The sequence below is a fragment of the Nilaparvata lugens genome, chromosome 7 (assembly GCF_014356525.2).
Source record: "Nilaparvata lugens isolate BPH chromosome 7, ASM1435652v1, whole genome shotgun sequence".
Taxonomy (NCBI): domain Eukaryota; kingdom Metazoa; phylum Arthropoda; class Insecta; order Hemiptera; family Delphacidae; genus Nilaparvata; species Nilaparvata lugens.
In genome coordinates, this window is record NC_052510.1 from 25,897,584 (window position 1) to 25,917,733 (window position 20,150).

Consider the following 20,150-nt stretch of genomic DNA (forward strand, 5'->3'; position numbering starts at 1 on the left):
TTATCAATTAGAAATTAGATCAGAAATTTGTTCAGAAAAAATTGAAATTGGGCAATGAGGATACTGAATATATTCAGTAAGAAAGAAAGTCTGTCTAATAGAATAAAATTGACTAATTAAGAATATATTCAATAGATAGTGTGAAATCTAAAATACAGATTATCTATCTACTTTGAAAGAAAGGTCAATCAAACAAGTTTTTAAAAATAGAAGAATTTAATTTTTATCCCAAGTCACTTCATCAACAAAACAGCTCATCATTTCTTCATCATTTAGTACAGATTCCTCCACAAAATCATTAGTCAAATTTTTAACAGAATCACTAACACCATTCACTTTGGTCAAACCGACAGAGCCATTATCTTCTTCATAATTGCTACCATTCACAACAGGTAATGTTTTTTGCTTCTTCGCAGATTCGTCAATTGAATATTCATTCGAACTTTCGACGTCTTTTTCAATAGGTCGTTTCATAGGACCTTTTATTATTTCAGTACTTGTTTTACTCGATTCAACATTTGAAGAAAGATCATCAGTATCACTCGGCACTATTTCTTCATTTCGAGTAGAAATAGATTGGGAATCAAAACTTTCAACTATTGCAGTTTCTTCAGATTCTGATATGTTAGTGAGTAGAAGTGAAATGCTCTGCTCTTCTACATCAGATGGAGAGTTCTCATTTACTGTATTACTGGTTTGTAGAAGCGAACAACTCTGATTTCCTACTTGTACATCATTTGGAGAATCCTCTTCTACCAAATTACTGGAACTTGGCTCATCAACTATATCTTCATTTTCCACATTCACTTCAACACTTCCTTTTTCAACAGATTCATTGATAGCCTTACTTTTAGCAGAGTCTACTGAATCGTTGGTACTTAGTGGATAATTGTCAGCAGAGGGACCTGCAACACTTGTGGTGGATTGGCTACTTGCATTGGTTGTAGGAATGCGATAAGTGAATGTGTTTAGTGGCTCTGTTGATACTTGGTTTGACTGCAGATTCAGGGATGCGCCCTGTTGATGTACTACTCCAGGTAAGGGAGGACCGGAAGGATGTATTATTTTTTCTATGCTGCTCAGTCCGGACATACACAGAGTTGAGACCTGCAATCAGAGACAAATTTGTAAATAACAACAGTTAATACAGAATAAAATAGGCCTCGTTAAATCAAGAATCTATAAGAAACATAACAAATTTAATCAGTCCAGTAGTTCAGACGTGATGATGCGTCAAACATAATTCTTCTTCGTCAGTCCAGTAGTTCAGACGTGATGATGCGTCAAACATAATTCTCCTATCCCGTACGTGTATAAGCCAGTTCGTCCCTTTATTATTGTATAGATAAACATTGGAAACATGAACAAAATAATAATACAGAAATCTTTCTACCGCCTTGAGCTGTAAAATAACTCAAAGCTGAAATAAGTAAAATGCTTTTGAATTTAGGGTCGTGTATAAATTGATTCATTCTATATTTGTTTGTTTTAATGTGTTGAATTTTTTTAACATATTTATTGCCCATAAAAACAAAATACAAAATAAAAACTTGCAAAAGAAATATTCTAGATTATAATATTATGCTATTTTACAAATAAATTAAAATTACATGGCACCACCCAGCAAGGGCAAAACCCTGACCGCTGAGTGAGAGTATCAGTCAATTGTTCAACTGTTATTTTAAAGGTGATGGTTTCTTGATCCATTCCGAGCTGCTTTGTGTAAACACACTTTTTTATGTATTTGAACACATGCAGTCGATTATTAAGTAAATATAAAAAACTTTTACTTACTGATGACTGGAGTACTTTCAGTACTTGTTATCTGTTTGTCAACAAACAGTTGACTGTTGAAAATGATCGCTAGACGATTGAAAGTACTCCAGTCATCAGTAAGTAAAAGTTTTTAATATTTACTTAATAATCGACTGCATGTCGTGTTCAAATACATAAAAAAGTGTGTTATTTTAATTTATAGTCTATTTAATTCACATTGCATTTTTTTGTGTATTGTAAATAAATACAAATGAAAAAAATGTGTTAGCCATTTCCCATTTTACAGGACTTCTAGATATTCATAGAACATGTATCAGTTTTGATACAGTATGAATCTATCATAGAAAGACTATCCAAAGACTTAATAAATCTGGAAACTGCTTCTCATCATTTTTGCAAGTAGATACCCAAATGTAACTCGAAATTGTACCAATACCCTTTGTTTCTTCTTGAACTGTTCAAATTAAATAAGTGATTGATTTATTAAAAAAAGAAGAAGATTCATCTTTAATATTGTGGGCAGAGGAGATAAAAATGAGAATCACGGTTGACTCTTAGATTGTGGTCGAATGGTAGAAACTACATCTTAGATAACTCACTTTCACTTGAAAAATCATGTCTGGGGGCTGCCTGCTACATGAATATTAGAAGTCTTGAAAACTGGATTTGCAGTCGTATAAGAGTAGTATGTGCACACCCCAGACACGCATGAAACGGCATGTATATATACATTACTTTCAGCTGTGCCCGTTTCTGAGGACTTCCAAATTATCATAACACATGCCCAAGAGCCATATTTGACTCGTTTGAAGAAGCAACACAGAAGTTGTTTAATGGTTTTTATGTAAGGATTGATTATAAATTTGTTTTTATTGTGTTACCTCGGATGCTGGATCAGAGAGTCCTGTGTTGAGGAGAGCAACAGCGAACGTGACAGGTGGAGGGAATTGGTGGTGAGGCTCCAAGCAGAGGCTGATCACATTATTGTAGAGCTGTCTGCGGCAAGCTGTGCTTCTGTATGGCACGGGAGGTGACTCGTGTGCATTTTGAACGCCATACAACAGCTCGATAACAGTTTCTTGAATAGTCTGAAAAATGGAATGAAATTAATTTTCCTACAGTTACCTTGACAAGTGACCATTCCTGCACTTTTCAAGACTTTTGAATTTTTGAACAATGGGGTCTCTCGGATTGTGGAAATCCATTGCAAATAATCAGCTACATTACAGGTCACTAGTAACTTACAGTTTTCCCCAAATTCAAGACAAGACTTTGAGGGAATTGCTTCCAAAATAGCCAGGAGCTTCCAAAACAGCGTCATAGCCTGCTCAAAGTCATTTGGCGGGAACATTATTTTTATGAACCAGGTTTTGGTAGGCTGGTCTACTGATATGACAAATGCCTCAATCTTCAAGGCGGACATGTTGAAGAATATCATAAAATTATTCTATTATATACATTCGTCTTTCATGCATCGTACGTAAGGTTGAAAAATGACCATCGTACATACAAAAAATGTCATAATGCTTCTATGCTGCCAATTCTTTCATCAAAATCAATTTAAAAAATGACTCAGTACTCTGTTATGTGTAGTTGATAATTATTTTGCAACAGCCATGGCTATTTTAGCAGTCTACCTGACAAAATAACAACTACACTCGTGAATCTTCTATAAAACGGAATGGGACGAAAAATCGTGTAGGAGAATCACACAATTCACATTTAGTGTGTTTAAAGTCTCAAATCAAGATGATTTGAAAAATAGAAGCCTCCTCTATAATATAAAACATTATATTTTCAATAACAAGCCAAGGTTGAATCAATTCGAGATTAATGACTGATATGTGAGCTTGATACAGCAGGGCATGATCATTCTTGTTTCTTCAAAACACAATTTCTATTCAAATTCAACTTTAAATTTGACTTTCCTGATGAAGTGATACGGAACATTTTAAAAAATATGAGACTTAAATATTGCAGTCAGTCATGCATATAAAAATCCACAGCTGGAAAAAATCATCTACAGCTAGCAATAGGTATTAGAAACAAATAAATTGATTGGAACTAGTGGAGTTGCTCACCTTGCAAGTGTCAGTTTCGAGTTTTGCTGAATACGAAGACAAGATCGACTGGAGGCACTTGAGTGATTGCAGGCACAAGTCTTCGTTGGCAAGGTCTGCCGCCAACTTTTCACTTCTTGACTCGGTGCCGTAATCGGTGCCATGACTCGATCCTTGTCCTTTCATTACCTAAAAATGTTCAACAATACCCATATTCAATTATTTTTAATAGATTTCATGATCGTAGTAGTACATGGATCATGAGTTGAAATCAGGAGTGGCCGTAGTCAAGTGGTTTAGATGCTAGCTCTGTAAACCAGAGGCCCGGGTTCGAGTCCCGGACCGGCTAAGATATTTTTCTCAAGTCACTCCCGTGTTTCGGATGGATACGTTAATCCGTCGGTCAAAAAAACAGTCGTTAAGTCAAGTCAGTGGCCCTGAAATTGATCAGATGCGACCTGAAAACTCTTGACACCAGACCTGAGCCAGCCATGCATTATTATTAGTAGTAGTAGAAATCATTCAACAGTCGGTAGAAATAATCAATTTGAAAGTAAATACTTAAATGATGTTCACAAGCAAATAATTGAGGCAATTTCAAGTATTCTAATTCAATATGGATTTCTATCACATATCATCTTCACTACTTGACGAGAATTATTTCGCCTTAGTGCACAGCTCTCAAGTCTCAGACTAAGAGAGAGATTGTATTTTTCATTTTTCACTAAAATGAAAAATACAATTACTTTGCTATCTGATGGATACTGCAATCATTAAACGCTAAAAAAATACTCACTTAACAAAGTTTACATTAATTTGAATATAACACTAACCATGGGAAATTGAAATTGCGAGATACAGGCCAATATTGATAACAATAAATGTCACATTCTGCTAAGCAGGACTCACTAATATTGTGCAAAAGCCCAAGTCAATGTGCTAATGATGAATGTAAAACGCATTCAAGTCTAAATTACTGCTTAAAGCAGTGCAGGATATGGAGTAGGGCTCATCCTTATTTCTGATTTTCCTTTATTGAGACGACCTGAGCTTGATTCACACAAATCAGTATCAGTGTCAGTGAACGTGTCCGGTACGGTGAAAATATCATCCCCATGAGTTCTAATGGGACTATTCATACTCGCTCGGCCAGATAGTTCAATCACAACTCATGAGAATTCTATCTCAACTGATAATGATCAGTGGTTATCAGTGGGAATCTGCCTCAAATCATGATGATACTATCTTATTATATTCACGCCGTCAAGTGATTTTTTATCAACAACAAAAAATCTGCCGCTACTTTGAAAAAATGGAACTGGATTAATAGTTTTTATATAAAAACTATGAAAACGAACAGAGAATTTATTGATCAAGAAGAGAAACTTTGTTGATGTTATTCAAGATCTAGTTACTGGAATACAGTAATTTTTATTTATGGTGGGTTGAGTTTAGTGCATAAAGCCGTACCTTGAGTGTCACTTTCTGCTTCTCAACCTTAGCATCGAGTAAAATAGCAGCTATTATTTCTTTCAAGGTGGTTTCCAGCGATGAGGCTGATCTGCCTACAGAGAGCCAACAGCGAAGAGCTTTGTACACAACTGCCCTTAGTTTCCTGTCAAACAAAGTCATTAAACATAAATTAATAAGGATTATTTTAATTGAGCTTGATTGATCACGATAACCAAAAATTATTGATTTTTTATGAATAAGAATTATTGATTTTTATGAATAAGAATTGTTTATTTTTATGAAGATAAATTTTTTAATTATATAAAAAATAAAATAGCTAACCTGAAGGGTTTGTCCATAGCGTAGGGCCAATCAGTGGATGTTGTCCACTTGAGTTCTTGGGCTATCAATTTACAAATCACCGTACCGTAAGGAATCATATTTCTCCCACATCTGAAAATATAATTGTTCAATTAATATACCATACAACTCAATGGTTTGCAAAGGAGAATATTCACTGGGATAAATTGAAAAAAATTAATCACAGTTATCGATAAACATATTTCTAGAATCTTTCTATACTCACCAGCTCACTCAACTCAAAAGATAATGCATTTATAATGATTCAAGATCATGGAATCTAACAAACATTCAACTAGGTTGAATTTTCATTCAACTATATAACTCCATTTAACATCCATCCAACTAGTTCGAGACTAAAAACCATTGCATAAAGTTAACTTTCAAGTATAGTTTTGAAAATGTATTACAAAAAGGCAGCTCTTATGAGATTGATTGTGATGTAATGTTGTAACATGGTCGTAGCGTAGATAAAATAATAATTAGAATCACCGTGTCATGACTGATAATTGAAAAATAATATTCTGAAGTTTCTTACAGCGAAATGAGATCCATCATGAGATTGAGAAGATGAATGTGAACTTGTGGCAAGACAGATCCCAAAGCAATGGAGTCTGTCTTAGCTGGACCAAGAGATGCACACGTGACTGCCAGTCCACGGCAGATTGCACCCATTATTGCATCTGGAAGAACTGGTTTCGCAACGGGAAACGATCCCCTGCAAACAAAAATTAAATTGAAGCCTTCCTCAGTCAGTTTCTCATTAAATTTCAAAAAAAGAGATATTGACTTCATCAATTCAGCTTCAGAAAAGCACCAGTCTACACAAACCTTTCTCTACTAGTAAGAACTAAATACATCCTTGTATTAAAAAAAAGAAATTCACCATACATCTCTGAAGCCCAATCTTTATCAGCGTTACAAATTATAACGGTTTAGTATACTAATAATTGGGCGTTGGGCCCGTTGACAAGAGTACACAATATTGAATCGAAAGGTTAGGAAATCTTCATTTAGGCTTAATAAGTATAAACATAGAGATAAGAAGATATCGGGGTTTTTATGTTCTAAATTTCACTGTTACTGAAGCCGACAGTTCTAGTAGTTATTTTTCGTGAAGCTGGTAGTCTCTGATACTGTGCCGTTCGAACACTCTTACCCGGCAAAGCCAGTAATAAGACAGTAATCGGCTTGAGTAAAAAAAATGCTTGAAATTTGGAACACAAACAACCTATACCATGAAATATCTTCTTATGCTATCTTTTCTCTGTGGTATAACTTAGTGGTTAAGGAACTAGCCGAAGATAGTGGACACTATAATAATATGGAACCAAAATGTAAAGCGCAACAACCCAATCCAGTAATGTAACAAAAATGAATCATAATTATTTAGATTATTAAAAAAATAATCTACGCACATTGCTTTAACACCTCCAAGATAATAATTTGTCACTACTTCAAGATTTGGCGACAATTTGACTTAAAACTCAAACTGCATTCTAGGTCATGTCACGTAGAATAATGTAATTGTAGCGTTAATTTCAAAAATAACTGTAAGTTGAAAAAATTAATTCTAAATCAAGTACATTTTTTAGTTAATAACAGAAAAATGAAAGCTGAAAGGAATACCAAGAAACAGAAACGTATTTCAATTTTGGAAATGCAGGCAGAATATAATTATAATATACATTTCAGTCGATTTGACACATCACATGAAAAACATATTATAATAAGGTTAATATTGAAGTGAGGCAGGCATACTCACAACAGCATTGACTGAAGATACACGCCGATGCCCTTTATGCGTTTCTCTGTCAGTTGGTATTTCAACAGAACAGAAGAACTTTTCTCTCTAGTTGGTTCACCAAGAAGATACGTTTTTTTACCAGTATCATGCTTCTGATAAACCTAGAATACAAGAAAAGTTGAATTTGGATACGGTACAATACTGAATTAATACATCAGGATTGTGAGTTTCTACAAGACAGGCACATACAGTCATATGAATGCTGTTAGAAGTGATTTTTTGTCAAGTACCTATACAACAATGAAACTTTTTAAAGTTTTATTCCGTAAGTTACTGAAGAATTTAGAATCCTGCATATCTATCCTTTATATTCATACCCTATTTGCAAATAGATAATAATAACAGAATTAAATACATCACTAAATCAATAAATTTTATTTGCTTTGTGAAGAATTTAGGGACTAACTAACCTATCTTATAAGTAGCCTAAGCTGTGTAATTTAAAATAAACGATTGATCTAATTTAATCTAATGAATATAAAGATTTCAAGACCTATAAATGATATTCAGATGAGTCGGCTCTACTAGTGGCTCTATATCCTTCCAACAGCTTCCTCAAGAAATCGTTAGTATTTTCCAACTGCATGCTTACATTATTTTCCACTCTTTGAAATTTTGTGTTTTGGAGTTGAAAAATAAAGTTACAGCCCACAACTTCCAATTCAGAAAAATATCATGATAAAACTAGTGACCCCCTGGGTTGGAGAACTCGCTCAAGAACTGTTGTATTCTTTGAAACCCGTATCTTTTAATTATTCAGAGTTGGTGAAAATTACGGAAACAGCTAAATATTTCTTCTTCTACAATAATTTATTATAGTGACAGTAGGTTTCATTGAGATTCCTTTTCGAAATGGAAAATTACTCTGTCGCTTCAACATCTTTGTCCCTCATATGAATCCAAAACCACGATACAGAGTTCGAAGAGAAAATGAATGGCGAAAATCGCACATTGATATATCAATTCGTATCAGTTTTTACTTTCCTTGCCCTATTACCATAGGTAAGGAAAGTAAGTATTGCTTTCCGAAAAAAATTAAGGTACCCAAATTTCTAAATTTCTATACGTTTCAAAGTCCCCTGAGTTCAAAAAAGTGGTTTTTTGGTATTGGTCTGTATGTGTGTGTGTGTGTGTGTGAGTGTATGTGCGTCTGTGTACACGATATCTCACCTCACAATTAACTGAATGACTTGAAATTTGGAACATAAGGTCCTTACAATAATATAAGGATCCGACACGAACAATTTCAATCAAATGCAATTCAAAATAGCGGTTAAAATGGCAAAAATGTTGTCAAAAACAGGGTTTTTTTTGCAAGTTTCTCGAAAACGGCTCCAACGATTCCGATAAAATTCATACCTAGATAAGTCATTGATAAGCTCTACCAACTGTCACAAGTCTCATATCTGTAGAAATTTCAGGAGCTTCGCCTCATCTATGCAAAGTTTGATTTCAGACTCCCAATTATCAGACAAAAAATTTCAGGTGGAAAAGATTGAGCATGAAAATCTCTTCAATTAATGTTCAGTAACATAGCTCAGAAAATAAGCTCGAAATTCGATAAAATGTGATTATTTAATTGTAAACTGTTGGCAACTGTTGATTCTATTAGATCATTCACTATGAAGAGATAGCATACCTCGTATGTCTCCAGCGTTATTGTTCTATCACCAGCTGGCTCAAATCTTTGAATAGTGGACTTGAGATGCGCGTGTACACTAGCGTCAGGTGATTGATTTTCATAACGGCAAGGAAAGTTGTGTGAGTGCGCCACACCAGATTTTTATTTGATGTAAAAGTTGTAAATATTATTATGTTGTATATTGACCAGCTGAAATAATTTGTCAGTGCATAAATGTATGTCTGTGTGTGAAACCTTCCAAATAGCTTCAGCTGATGTTATGAATGACTGAATGATAAATTACAACACATTTTTTTCTTATGCACTTTCAATGTTATTTTATATCCTGAAAAAGGACGAAGGAGTGAGTTAATTTTGTTGTCCAACGAGCTTGACCTGTGAAAAGGTTCGAAGAATACGTGTTCAACATGAAGCTGATTGATCAGTTCTTTCTCATGTTATTGTAGAACATACAAACAGACGGACAATGACTTTGGCCTTCAGTAAGTCAAAAGTGAGAACTCGCTAACGCTCGTTCAATTAGATTACTAAACTTTCAAAATAGATTGAAGGAGACATTTTTCATGTAATATAATATTTTAAGTCAAGATAAATTACACCAACCTGAATTTCATGAACATTGTTGAATAGTCTGTCCATATGATAGTGCAATGTATTGACGAGTATTAGTTGATTCTCTTTCCAATAAGAATTGTATGAAACGCCCGGATTGGATGAGCATTTGATTTGCGCCAGAAGAGCGTAGCATTTGGATGCCTGCGAGAGCAGACCCGACTCCGCATTCACAAGCTTCGAGAGAAGACTTGTTATCGACTTTCTCGAAGAACCACATGGACCCGAGTACTCTTTCATACAAACTTTCAAGCATTCTAGCAGCGATGAAATTGTCTGGAAAAAATAGAACATTTCATGATAGAACACATTACGAGAAATACGATTTTGAATTCATCAAAATACAAACTTATTATAAATAAAGAATTGCGTTGGATAGGCAACATTTCAGTACGAAAGATAATGTTGATAAGCAAAATTGAAAATGGGAAGTTATATCATAGAAATTTTGAGGGAATAGTTCCTATTAGGCTATAATAAAAAATTATTCAAGAAACCAAATGTAAAAATAAAACTTATAACGTAAATTTAGATTTTCCGAAAATTTGACTCATTTTTAAAAATTGTAACTCAGCACTCAATAAAGGATAGAGAGCTCCTAATTATTTCATTTTATTCGAAATTTTATTACTAAAAAAAGGTGGCAGTGATTTTCTGTCTAATGGCTTCATTTGGCGAAAATCGCAGGAATCTGGAAAAGGAACAGAAAATTCTAGGTTTATGGGGCATCCTGTAAAAAGCTCCAGGGCTAGAAGGTCGACTTTTTGTAGTTAGGATGTTCAATACTCCAGAATACTTGCACGAAAAAAAATTGGCGTGTACGGAGTTTTTTCTGGCAAAAAGTACCTGTTAACTGGAATATGAAGAAATAAAATGTAGCTTACCTGGTTGTTGACAGGCCTCGCTGTATGTTCCAGGAATCGCGGCACAATATTGTTGGAAGCAAACTTCTTTATTTCAGGAAACTTTGTTGCCATTTGTAAAAGCACTCCTGAAATAAGAATATTTTCAATATTACAGTACACTGAAAGTATAGCAAGGTGAAATTGGTCAAAAAAAATCAACTCAATGGTATTATACTCGTAAAAAGTATGATTTGATGCTTGTGATTATCGTAATTGATTTTGTTTTCAAGGGTCAATTATTTCTAAAACACAACGTATCAGTAGAAAAACTAAAGCCTAGATTCAATTGGATTGGAATAATAAAGAAATATTCTATGCAAAAGAAAAACTTGAAATTAGAAAGAGAATGTTTAGAATCAAATTTCAAATCCTTCTTATTACTCTAACAAAATTCTAGGCTTTTGGTAGCATCATTATTATCGAAATGAGTTTGAAAATCCCTTCCCTTGATTCTACATCTCCCATCATCATCATCAGGTTCCTTATTCACACACAAGCCTGGAGATCATGTGGGCATCATCCTCACAAAATAATAATTATGTCCGGCAACAGCTCCTGTGGGCATCATTCAAAGGCTGGCCACTAACTGTAGAACAAGCATGTAAATGCATGTTTTGTCATCAGCGAGAGGCTTCTAACATAATTATATACAACCAATAACAGTAAATAAACCACTGGAAAATTACAAATTATGATACGAAAATAAATCAACCTCAAATAGAGCAGCAAAGAAAAAATAAACAACAAATCGGAGATACAAAAACCAACCACAAAAAATGTTGCTTGAATCCTTTCGCTGTGATGACAAAACAATCTATGACATGTATATCATGCATGTCATACCGTTAGTGGCCAGCCTAAGCGATATCATAAATTGTAAAATTCATTTTTTCGAGTAAAGTATTCAAATCACAGGTGGCGATATTAAAATTTAAGAAAGATTGAAATAGAAGTCTACACAGCAAACCATCTTCAGTGAGCTACACAAACAACATACAGATGCAATCCAACTTTAAATTCTAAGTTCCAATTTCAATTAAGTGGTACAACACAACATGATTAGAGAAGTTTTGTCTAACACTGATTTATGGTTTATTGGAGCAAAAATAAACCTAATTATATGGCAAATATTATACAAGGTGCAGCAGACCCGATTAAGCCGTATTCTTCGATTGCCACATGAGCTGTGGTAGAGTTTAAATTTTGTCCGTGGTCAATTTTTGTTCATTATTTTAACACATTTGAGTAGGCAGCAACATGTTTTGGTGCTCAACCTAACACATGGTCGTCGCAGATCCATTATAGAACGTAGCAATTTCTTAAAACATTACGCCTTTTTTGTATGTTCTGATTCCTTGTTTTTAATGTTCTGTTCAATCTCTGAGTGTGCACTCAAAAATTCAATTTCATCTTCGGATATATACTGACGTGCTACATACTACCAAAATAAATACTGCTAAAATAAGAAAACAGAATCCACAGGAATGGTCTGCTCTTCGACATTCAGATTATTTTGCTTTTTGGATTTTAGACCGCAGTTTGAGAGAAATTTACATTCTAATTAGAAGTTTCATTCTTTTAAAATAATAAATGCTCAAGAATTACGCTCAGCAGACTACGGCACCGACAATATTTGAGTAAGAAAGCTTGCTTGGATCCCTCCAAATGCAGCTTTATTTAGTAATAAAGAGGCACATTTCATTTCAATAGATAAGTGAATAAGCAAAACTACCATTACTGGTTTGAAGCAAACCCTCGAATTATTTATGAAGGACCGCAAAATAACAAACTATTGATGATTTTAATGCCATACCCCACACCATGTGTGCAAGAGCTGCTAAAAACTACATAAATCGTTTCCAACAATGTATTGATGCTAATGGCCAGCATCTCCAGGACATTAATTTCAAAACCTCGTCAATAGAAATGAGTAAGCTATCTTTACCAATTTCGAGAAATTACCTTATAACTTTTTTGGTATCTTTTACCAATTTTTCTCTATCTATCCTTGGTCACTTTACACAGCTCCTTAAAACTGTTTAATCAGTTTTGCCGCACCCTGTACTGTATACACCATGTGTACTTACCAAGAACATTGAAAGAAATATTTACAATGTTGGATTCCTTATCGTTAGTGGCTTTGACACAATTTGTTAGCCAAGAACAAGCATTGCAAGTGTAAGAATCTACGGAGCATTGTTCCAGGACCACTCTGAGCACAGTCAAACCTCCATATCTGTCTGAATTATCACTCAACAGTTGATTAACTGTTTTTATGGGGGCTTCATCTCTTTTATTCTGAAAAAGAAGAAGATTAATTGGCAAAATAAGAAAAGTAATACACAGTTTCGAGTTGTAAAAAATTACCAGTCAAAGAAAAGCATATATTTTTTAGTCCAGACACTATATACATTGGTGCTTGCAATATACAGGATGATTCTTAATTATGGTAAAATAATTCAATACGTGATAGTAGAGGTAAAAATAAGAAAAAAGTTCTTATAAACATATATCCATAAACGCTTCATTAGCGAGCTATACAGAGTGAAATATTTCGCCCGGAATTCAGTTCCTCTGGTGAAATACACCAATGCTGAATTGTTTGGGGACTAGTGTTTGAAAAACTTAAGGTGGATTCATATGGAAAAATATCTGAAAAATTGAATAAAACTAGTCTGGAAGCTGTAGTGTGGGTAGTTTTTGAGAAAAAAGTTGAAATATGCAAACAATCAAAGTAGAAAAACACAGACTTCTACGTTTGATGCCCAATAACTTTCTTTAATGACCAGTAAACAAATAATTTTTCGCTATAAAAATTGAAGAATTTAATTCTAAAAAGAATTATGTAAGCTGTGTGAACTAAATTTGAATAAAAGTTAAATAGAATGTATTCTTATGTAGTACATTACATCACAAAAATTTGCTGTTTCATGAGGAGAGAACTAATAACTCATAGGTTGTAGCTGATTGCAAATAAAACATGGATTTAAATAACAGCTGTTCCAAAACAGCTGATTTATTTTGTTTTAAATAAGAAAATATTTAAAAGAAATTATCAGCTGAAAATTATTTTCAGAAATATTTTAGCTCACTGTTGAACAAAACCACAAACTGTAAGTTAGGCCTACTGTAGCCGCGCTGTGTATTTTGTTTAATCTATTAACCAGTTATTTGTAACCATTTCACTTTACTTTTGTGTTAAGTGTTAACTTTTTAAAAAATGGCAGGTAATTTTAGACATTATTCATACTCCGAATTAGCTGACGTGCATTTAATGTATGGAATGGGACACTGTAATACTGTAGTAATAAAGCAAGACGTTTGTATCAAGAGAACATTCCTAACCGAGTATGTCCAAGTTCAAGATTTTTGGCCACTATTCATCAGTTTCAGTCTGTCTGAAACAGGTTCTTTGATGTCCAAAGAGCACATTTATGCAGGCAGACCCCGATCTACTAGGACTGTTGAGTTGGAAGAACAAGTTCTTAATGAAATTTATGAGCATCCAGAGAAGAGCACTAGAGAATTGTCAGTGCAGTTTAATGTCAATCAATCTATTATTTGGAGAATACTGAAAGAGCAACAATTACATCCATACCACCTCCAGAAAGTTCATACTCTATTGCCACAAGACTGTATTCCTTGTGCTGGTATTTGCCGATGGTTTTTAGAAAAACTTGTTAACCCAAACTTTTTAACAACCGTTTTATTTACCAACGAGGCACATTTTACAAGAACAGCTATCGTTAACGTCCACAACCAACATATTTGGGCAGATGAGAATCCTCATGCCATCAATCCTAATCGTCCACAACATCAGTTTTCAGTAAACATTTGGGCAGGAATTATAGGAGATCATCTACTTCTGTTCGAGCTTCCTCCCAGGCTTAATGGCATAATCTACTTGAACTTTTTGAGAGAGGAGCTATTTATCTTACTTGAAGATGTACCTCTTCAGTTGCGCCAAAACATTTGGTTCATGCAAGATGGAGCTCCAGCACACTTCAGTGTTGCTGTTCGTGAACACCTGAATCACAGCTTTCCAAATCAATGGATAGGCCGAGGTGGGCCAGTACCATGGCCAGCTAGGTCACCACACTTGAATCCTTTGGATTTTTATCTTGGGGACACTTGAAAACCTTAGTACAATACTCTGATTGGTACCCTTGAAGAACTCCGATTAAGGATTTTGAACGGAATAGATATGATAAAGCAGACTCCTGAAATATTTTAATGGGTCTGACAATCGATGAGAAGACGTCTGAACATTTGCATTAAGAACAATGGAGGTCACTTTGAACATTGTCTTCAGTCTTTTGGTATAAGTTTAATGTTATTTAGATATGTTACTTTCATATAAAAATAAAACTTTTCATAAAAATCGAATATTTTATTTGCAATCAGCTACAACCAATGAGTTATTAGTTCTCTCCTCATGAAACAGCAAATTTTTGTGGTGTAATTTACTACATAAGAATACATTCTATTCAACTTTTATTCAAATTTAGTTTACACAGCTTACATAATTCTTTTCAGAATTAAATTCTCTTCAATTTTTATTGCAAAAAAATATTTTTTTACTGGTCATAAAAGAAAGTTATTGGGCATCAAACGTAGAAGTCTGTGTTTTTCTACTTAGATTTTTTGCATATTTCAACTTTTTCCTCAAAAACTACTCACACTACAGCTTCCAGACTAGTTTCATTCAATTTTTCAGATATTTTTCCATATGAATCCACCATAAGTTTTTCAAAAACCAGTCCCCAAACAATTCAGCATCGGTGTATTTCTCCAGAGGAACTAAATTCCGGGCGAAATCTTTCACTCTGTATCGCTCGCTAATGAGGCGTTTATGGATATATGTTTATAAGAGCTTTTTTTCTTATTTTTACCTCTACTATCACGTATTAAATTATTTTACCATAATAATTAAGAATAACCCTGTATATTGCAGTTCTGGTTTGGATATATGAGAGAAGTCCATAACCAATTTTTTCAAGGAAAATACAGAGTAAAATACAAAATACAAATTTTAGTGCTGAATACAGAGTGGCCCAAAAACCTCGTATTTTCTGTTCATTTTCAAGTTTTCAGCTATTTCTGCTAAATCCAGTCATCGGACAGAAAAATTTGCTCCTGCCATTTTTTTAGATTATAAAATTTTGTATAAAATTAAATCATTCGGAGCTAGAGTCAGCGTTTGGCCGTCAAAACAGTAGGATGTATTTAGCATCGTAATAGTGATAGAGTTGTGAATCAGTAAAATTTCACTTGGAAAAATCCAAGTAAACGGAATATTGGTAACGCGAACGAAAGTTCGACGTGAGTGCGACGCTGAGCTATTCAGCCGCTCAATGGCTTCGGCACAAATACGCGGTGTGCAAAGTGCTAGATAGACTATTTCCGTTCAATAGAAAATAAATTCCTGTTAATAATTCCTGTCTCTCATTAAACCCTCGAAATTTTTGATTCCGGATTATAAAGAAGTAGAATCAGAAGGAGACAGATTCAGAAGAAGAAATGGATAACAGTGGCATAAATAACGAAGAAATATTATACAATAGTTGAGAGGAAGCCGAAGAAAAAAAAGTAGAATAGCCGAAATTGAAAATGGAGAGCTTGAAAAGCAACTTCTGCTGCTGAACAAAAGAATCTCTGTTGCAAGAGAAGGAGGCGAATAAGAAACAGACTCGCTCTACAGATAAAGAAAATCAACCAGCATTACTTGATAGATAAGTAAATGTTAGCTAAGGAAACTGATTGGGTACATCAGAAAATCCAGAAAATCAAAGAGAAGGAAAATGCCTACGTCACTTTCTGCCCCTAAACCTTCAACGAGCATCTCTACAGTCAATATTAATAATGATGTCAAAGAGAAGAAAAACAAAGTAGTACCTCATCTACTTACCATTGTGGAGGGTATAGCCTAAACAAAACTTTAGTATAGTTATTACCGTACTGAAAGACATGATGAATAGTGTCTCACTAGCTGACAAGTTGAGAAACAAGCTTGTAAGTAATGAAATTTTCAAAATAAGCTTGTCAGATGTGGATGCATATTGAAATGTCACAAGGCAATAATTGGTTGAAACATCAAGAGTGATGAAAATAAATTTCACTACTTATGCATTCATGCAGTACAAGGTCCTGAACATTAGAAAACTCAAGTAAAGAGAAAAGATCACTGGACATGTTCCTCGTATCCTTCAACTGCGTGGAAGATGTTAGGAAGATTTTCAACTTGAAGACTGTCCTAGGCTGTAAAGTGGAAGTTGGATCTATCAAGAAGGCAAAGCTGATAGCTCAATGTAAGCGATACCTAGCCTATGGACCAATGCAAAGTTCTGTAATATGGAACAGAGACGTTCAAAGTATGCGGGAAAGCATTCTACAAAGGAATCCAGAAAGCCCAATGATTCTTCACCGAAATGTATTCATTGTGGAGAGGCCCACCCAAAACCTAGCGCTGCAGTGCAGGATGGTTTCTCACAGCTTGGCGGTGTTGTCATTCGAGATGGGTGTCTGGCTTGAAAGTGTTTCGGCCGCATTACAGGATGACTGTTAGCGATTGCCGGAAGATAAACAGCTGGGATTTTTTCGTTATTTTTCGTGATAGAGAAATTCTGATTGCAGATTCTTTCTCAGCGACCCCAAGTTTAGCCTGAAGGCTAAGAATGTCAACAATGTTTTTAAATAATTGAAAATCATCATGAAAAGTCATTAATATGGTAGTAAACCACGTTTCTGGAAACTTTTTACTGGTGACTGGAGTTATTGATTATAGGTAACACAAAAATCAAACTAATCGTGAGAAAGAAAACTGCTGATGAACGCGAATAAGACCGAAACTCCATTGTTCTATTGTCTCGGCTGATCCTGGCTGGAAGGATCAAATAACCGACTCGATTGATCTTTCGTCTGTCCGCTAGGCGGAACTACGCCGACCATTGCTGGGTGGAAGAGCTTACTGCGGCTGCTCGCATTCCCACCAACGCTGCTATTATTTGCTGTCTCAGCGCCTAGTCCGAGTCAGACAAGCATCCAGCCTGCACTGCGGAGCTAGCTAAAGAGTTACAGAGGGTGCCCTGCAATTCAACTACAGAGAATCCGAAGCAAGTCTCAAAAAATTAGACTAATGCTCATAAGAGCTCAAATCAAAATACCAAACCCACTGAAAAAATACGAAATAGATTCAGACTAAATGTAACAGAGCATATGCACAAACTGTCATCGGCAATAGTACTTCTAACCATTTAAAGATTATCAGACAAATGGACGGAGTGCTACAAACTCTACAGATAAAACCTATCCAAGCTGGACAAGCAAGATGCACTATTATCCTCTTTTGAAAAAAAGAAAAGAAAAATCAGTAGCCTAAGTTATCAACCCGGCAGGTAATAGACAAAAACAATAATTAATCATATCCCTAAAATTATGGCATGAAATGCAATGGCATTCACCAAGAGAAACAAGAACTGAAATTAGTACGGTACTCAACGTTGAAAAAAATACATCTGCTTTATTAAAAAAAAAAACATGACTAGCCAATATTATCTCAAAATCAGACGTTATAACTTAGAACATAGGTAACATACTACACATCCTAATAATTCAGCAAGGGGAAGTAATGCAGTAATTGTGAGAAAAACCATACAACATACTGAAGAGGATGAATAGAAAAATAAAAATGAAATCCAAGCTTCTGATACATCACTTGAACTCAGAGCATAGAGTGTCATTAGCCGCAATATAGCCCTCCAAGATATCAACTAAAACATCAAGACTACATATAAAATTATTCAAACATATTGAAAAAATAAATAAGAAGGTTCATTGTAGGAGAAGACTTCATCGCTATAAATACCCATTGGAACTCCAGATTAAACACTAAAAAGGGTCGAGAACACTATTAAGTGCAATCCAGCGTTTACAATGTGAGCAATATCAAGTGGCAGACCAACAGGTGTCAGTGCCAACCCTGGTCAACTGACTTAGGGAATATTCCAAATCTGATGGATGTTTCCATCATTAAGAATACCTCCACAAACTATATAAAAATTGAAGACAGCTGAGACTTGACATCGGATCACTCACCAATGATACTCACATCAAGTGAGAGTGTACTAGTAAGAGAACTAACTCCATTTCTTTGCAATAGATGCACAAACTGGAATAATTTAAGATTATTGGGCTATTAGGGAAAAGCATAAATCTCAATGTACTGTAACACTTGAAATAAAATTTGTGACCTACATTCAGCAAGCAGCTTGGGCATGTATACCCAAAATAAAAAGGAGGACTCAAGGCAACAACCATCATGTTCTGAGTAGAAAAGGTTTGGCAATCTTAAAGATAGGCTATGAGGAAAAACTTTGTAAAACTCAAATTTATTATACGCAGAATTAATTAAATGATATCATCGATATTTTCCTTTAAGAGACAGTCCGAATTAAGGGTCTAGACACACAGAGTGGTCACTGGTCTCTGGGCTGCGATCAGAGCGTTCTTAGGAGGATATAGATAGGGTAACCAGACTGTTGCCTGCAGATCGCTTATTGTGTCCAGGCCCGACGTAACCTACATTTATATTTATATCAAAGGATAAATATTTAAGCTATCAAACTAAGTTTTTTCTAATCATCCACACTAAAACCAAATAATTTTGTCTATTCTATGAATTATTCATGGCAAGATAACCTCTCTTTACCAACGTTTTTAAACATAAAAATTTGAATTATTGACAATGGAGATATTAAATTTTGAAAATTACAACTATTTGAGGAATTTATTGTATACTTCTATGTAAAAACTTGATAAATTGAACTAAATCTCTTACGTGTCCCTGGAATGCAAGGTGCTCCCGACATGTGCTCAGGTACTTATCCAAATGTTCACTATTCAATATTCCTAGAACTGGGTTCAATAACTGTTCTATCCCTTCCATTTCAGGAATAGTAAACAGAATCTAATTGTATCCTCTTAAAAATATTACAAAAATTATAAAATAAACATTTATGAGTTGAAATATAACCTATAAAATACAAAAGAGCGTGCCTTCATTCAATTTCAATTTCAATTTTCATTTATCGTATCGACATCGACTATCGACTATTAACAAACATCGAGATAAAATATCAAAATTAACATTATCGATAACCGGTCACGAACCATGACAAACTGGGTAGACGGCAAAGTTAGTCAACAACTCATGCACACAAAAAAAGTGGGTCTACTCAAGAATGTGACTCTTCCGCTGATTCAGTTGTTGGGGGATTGAGGAAGGAAATAATAATAATGCAGTACAACTTCTATTTGTGTTCGACGGCACCAAGCGTTTACTACGAATTTGTTGAGGCTATGTAAGGTCCACGTTGTAATGGCAGAAAGAAAGATGGGAAAACGATGTTGCAAAGTTGACTCCATTTTGCCACAGACTGTACAAAGCTGTTACTGGATTCATCCCATTGAATTTGGTCTAAAAATATTAGTTTTCATAAAATAATCAATTCTATGTTAAATCAATCAAATTCATCAAT

At 34.6% G+C, this 20,150-nt stretch overlaps 1 protein-coding gene across 1 annotated transcript; it reads right to left on the bottom strand.

Annotated features, from left to right (window-relative positions):
• Nucleotides 1-197: 197 nt before the first annotated feature.
• LOC111059278 (proline-, glutamic acid- and leucine-rich protein 1) lies at nucleotides 198-19,717 on the bottom strand. Its single transcript, XM_039432389.1, has 11 exons — nucleotides 19,451-19,717; nucleotides 12,702-12,912; nucleotides 10,594-10,700; nucleotides 9,701-9,985; nucleotides 7,414-7,556; nucleotides 6,187-6,366; nucleotides 5,631-5,741; nucleotides 5,307-5,451; nucleotides 3,858-4,025; nucleotides 2,658-2,864; nucleotides 198-1,107 (listed from the first exon to the last, which is right to left on the bottom strand). The coding sequence occupies exons 1-11, from the start codon at nucleotides 19,556-19,558 to the stop codon at nucleotides 217-219; spliced, it is 2,556 nt and encodes an 851-aa protein (XP_039288323.1). The 5' UTR covers nucleotides 19,559-19,717; the 3' UTR covers nucleotides 198-216.
• Nucleotides 19,718-20,150: the final 433 nt, after the last annotated feature.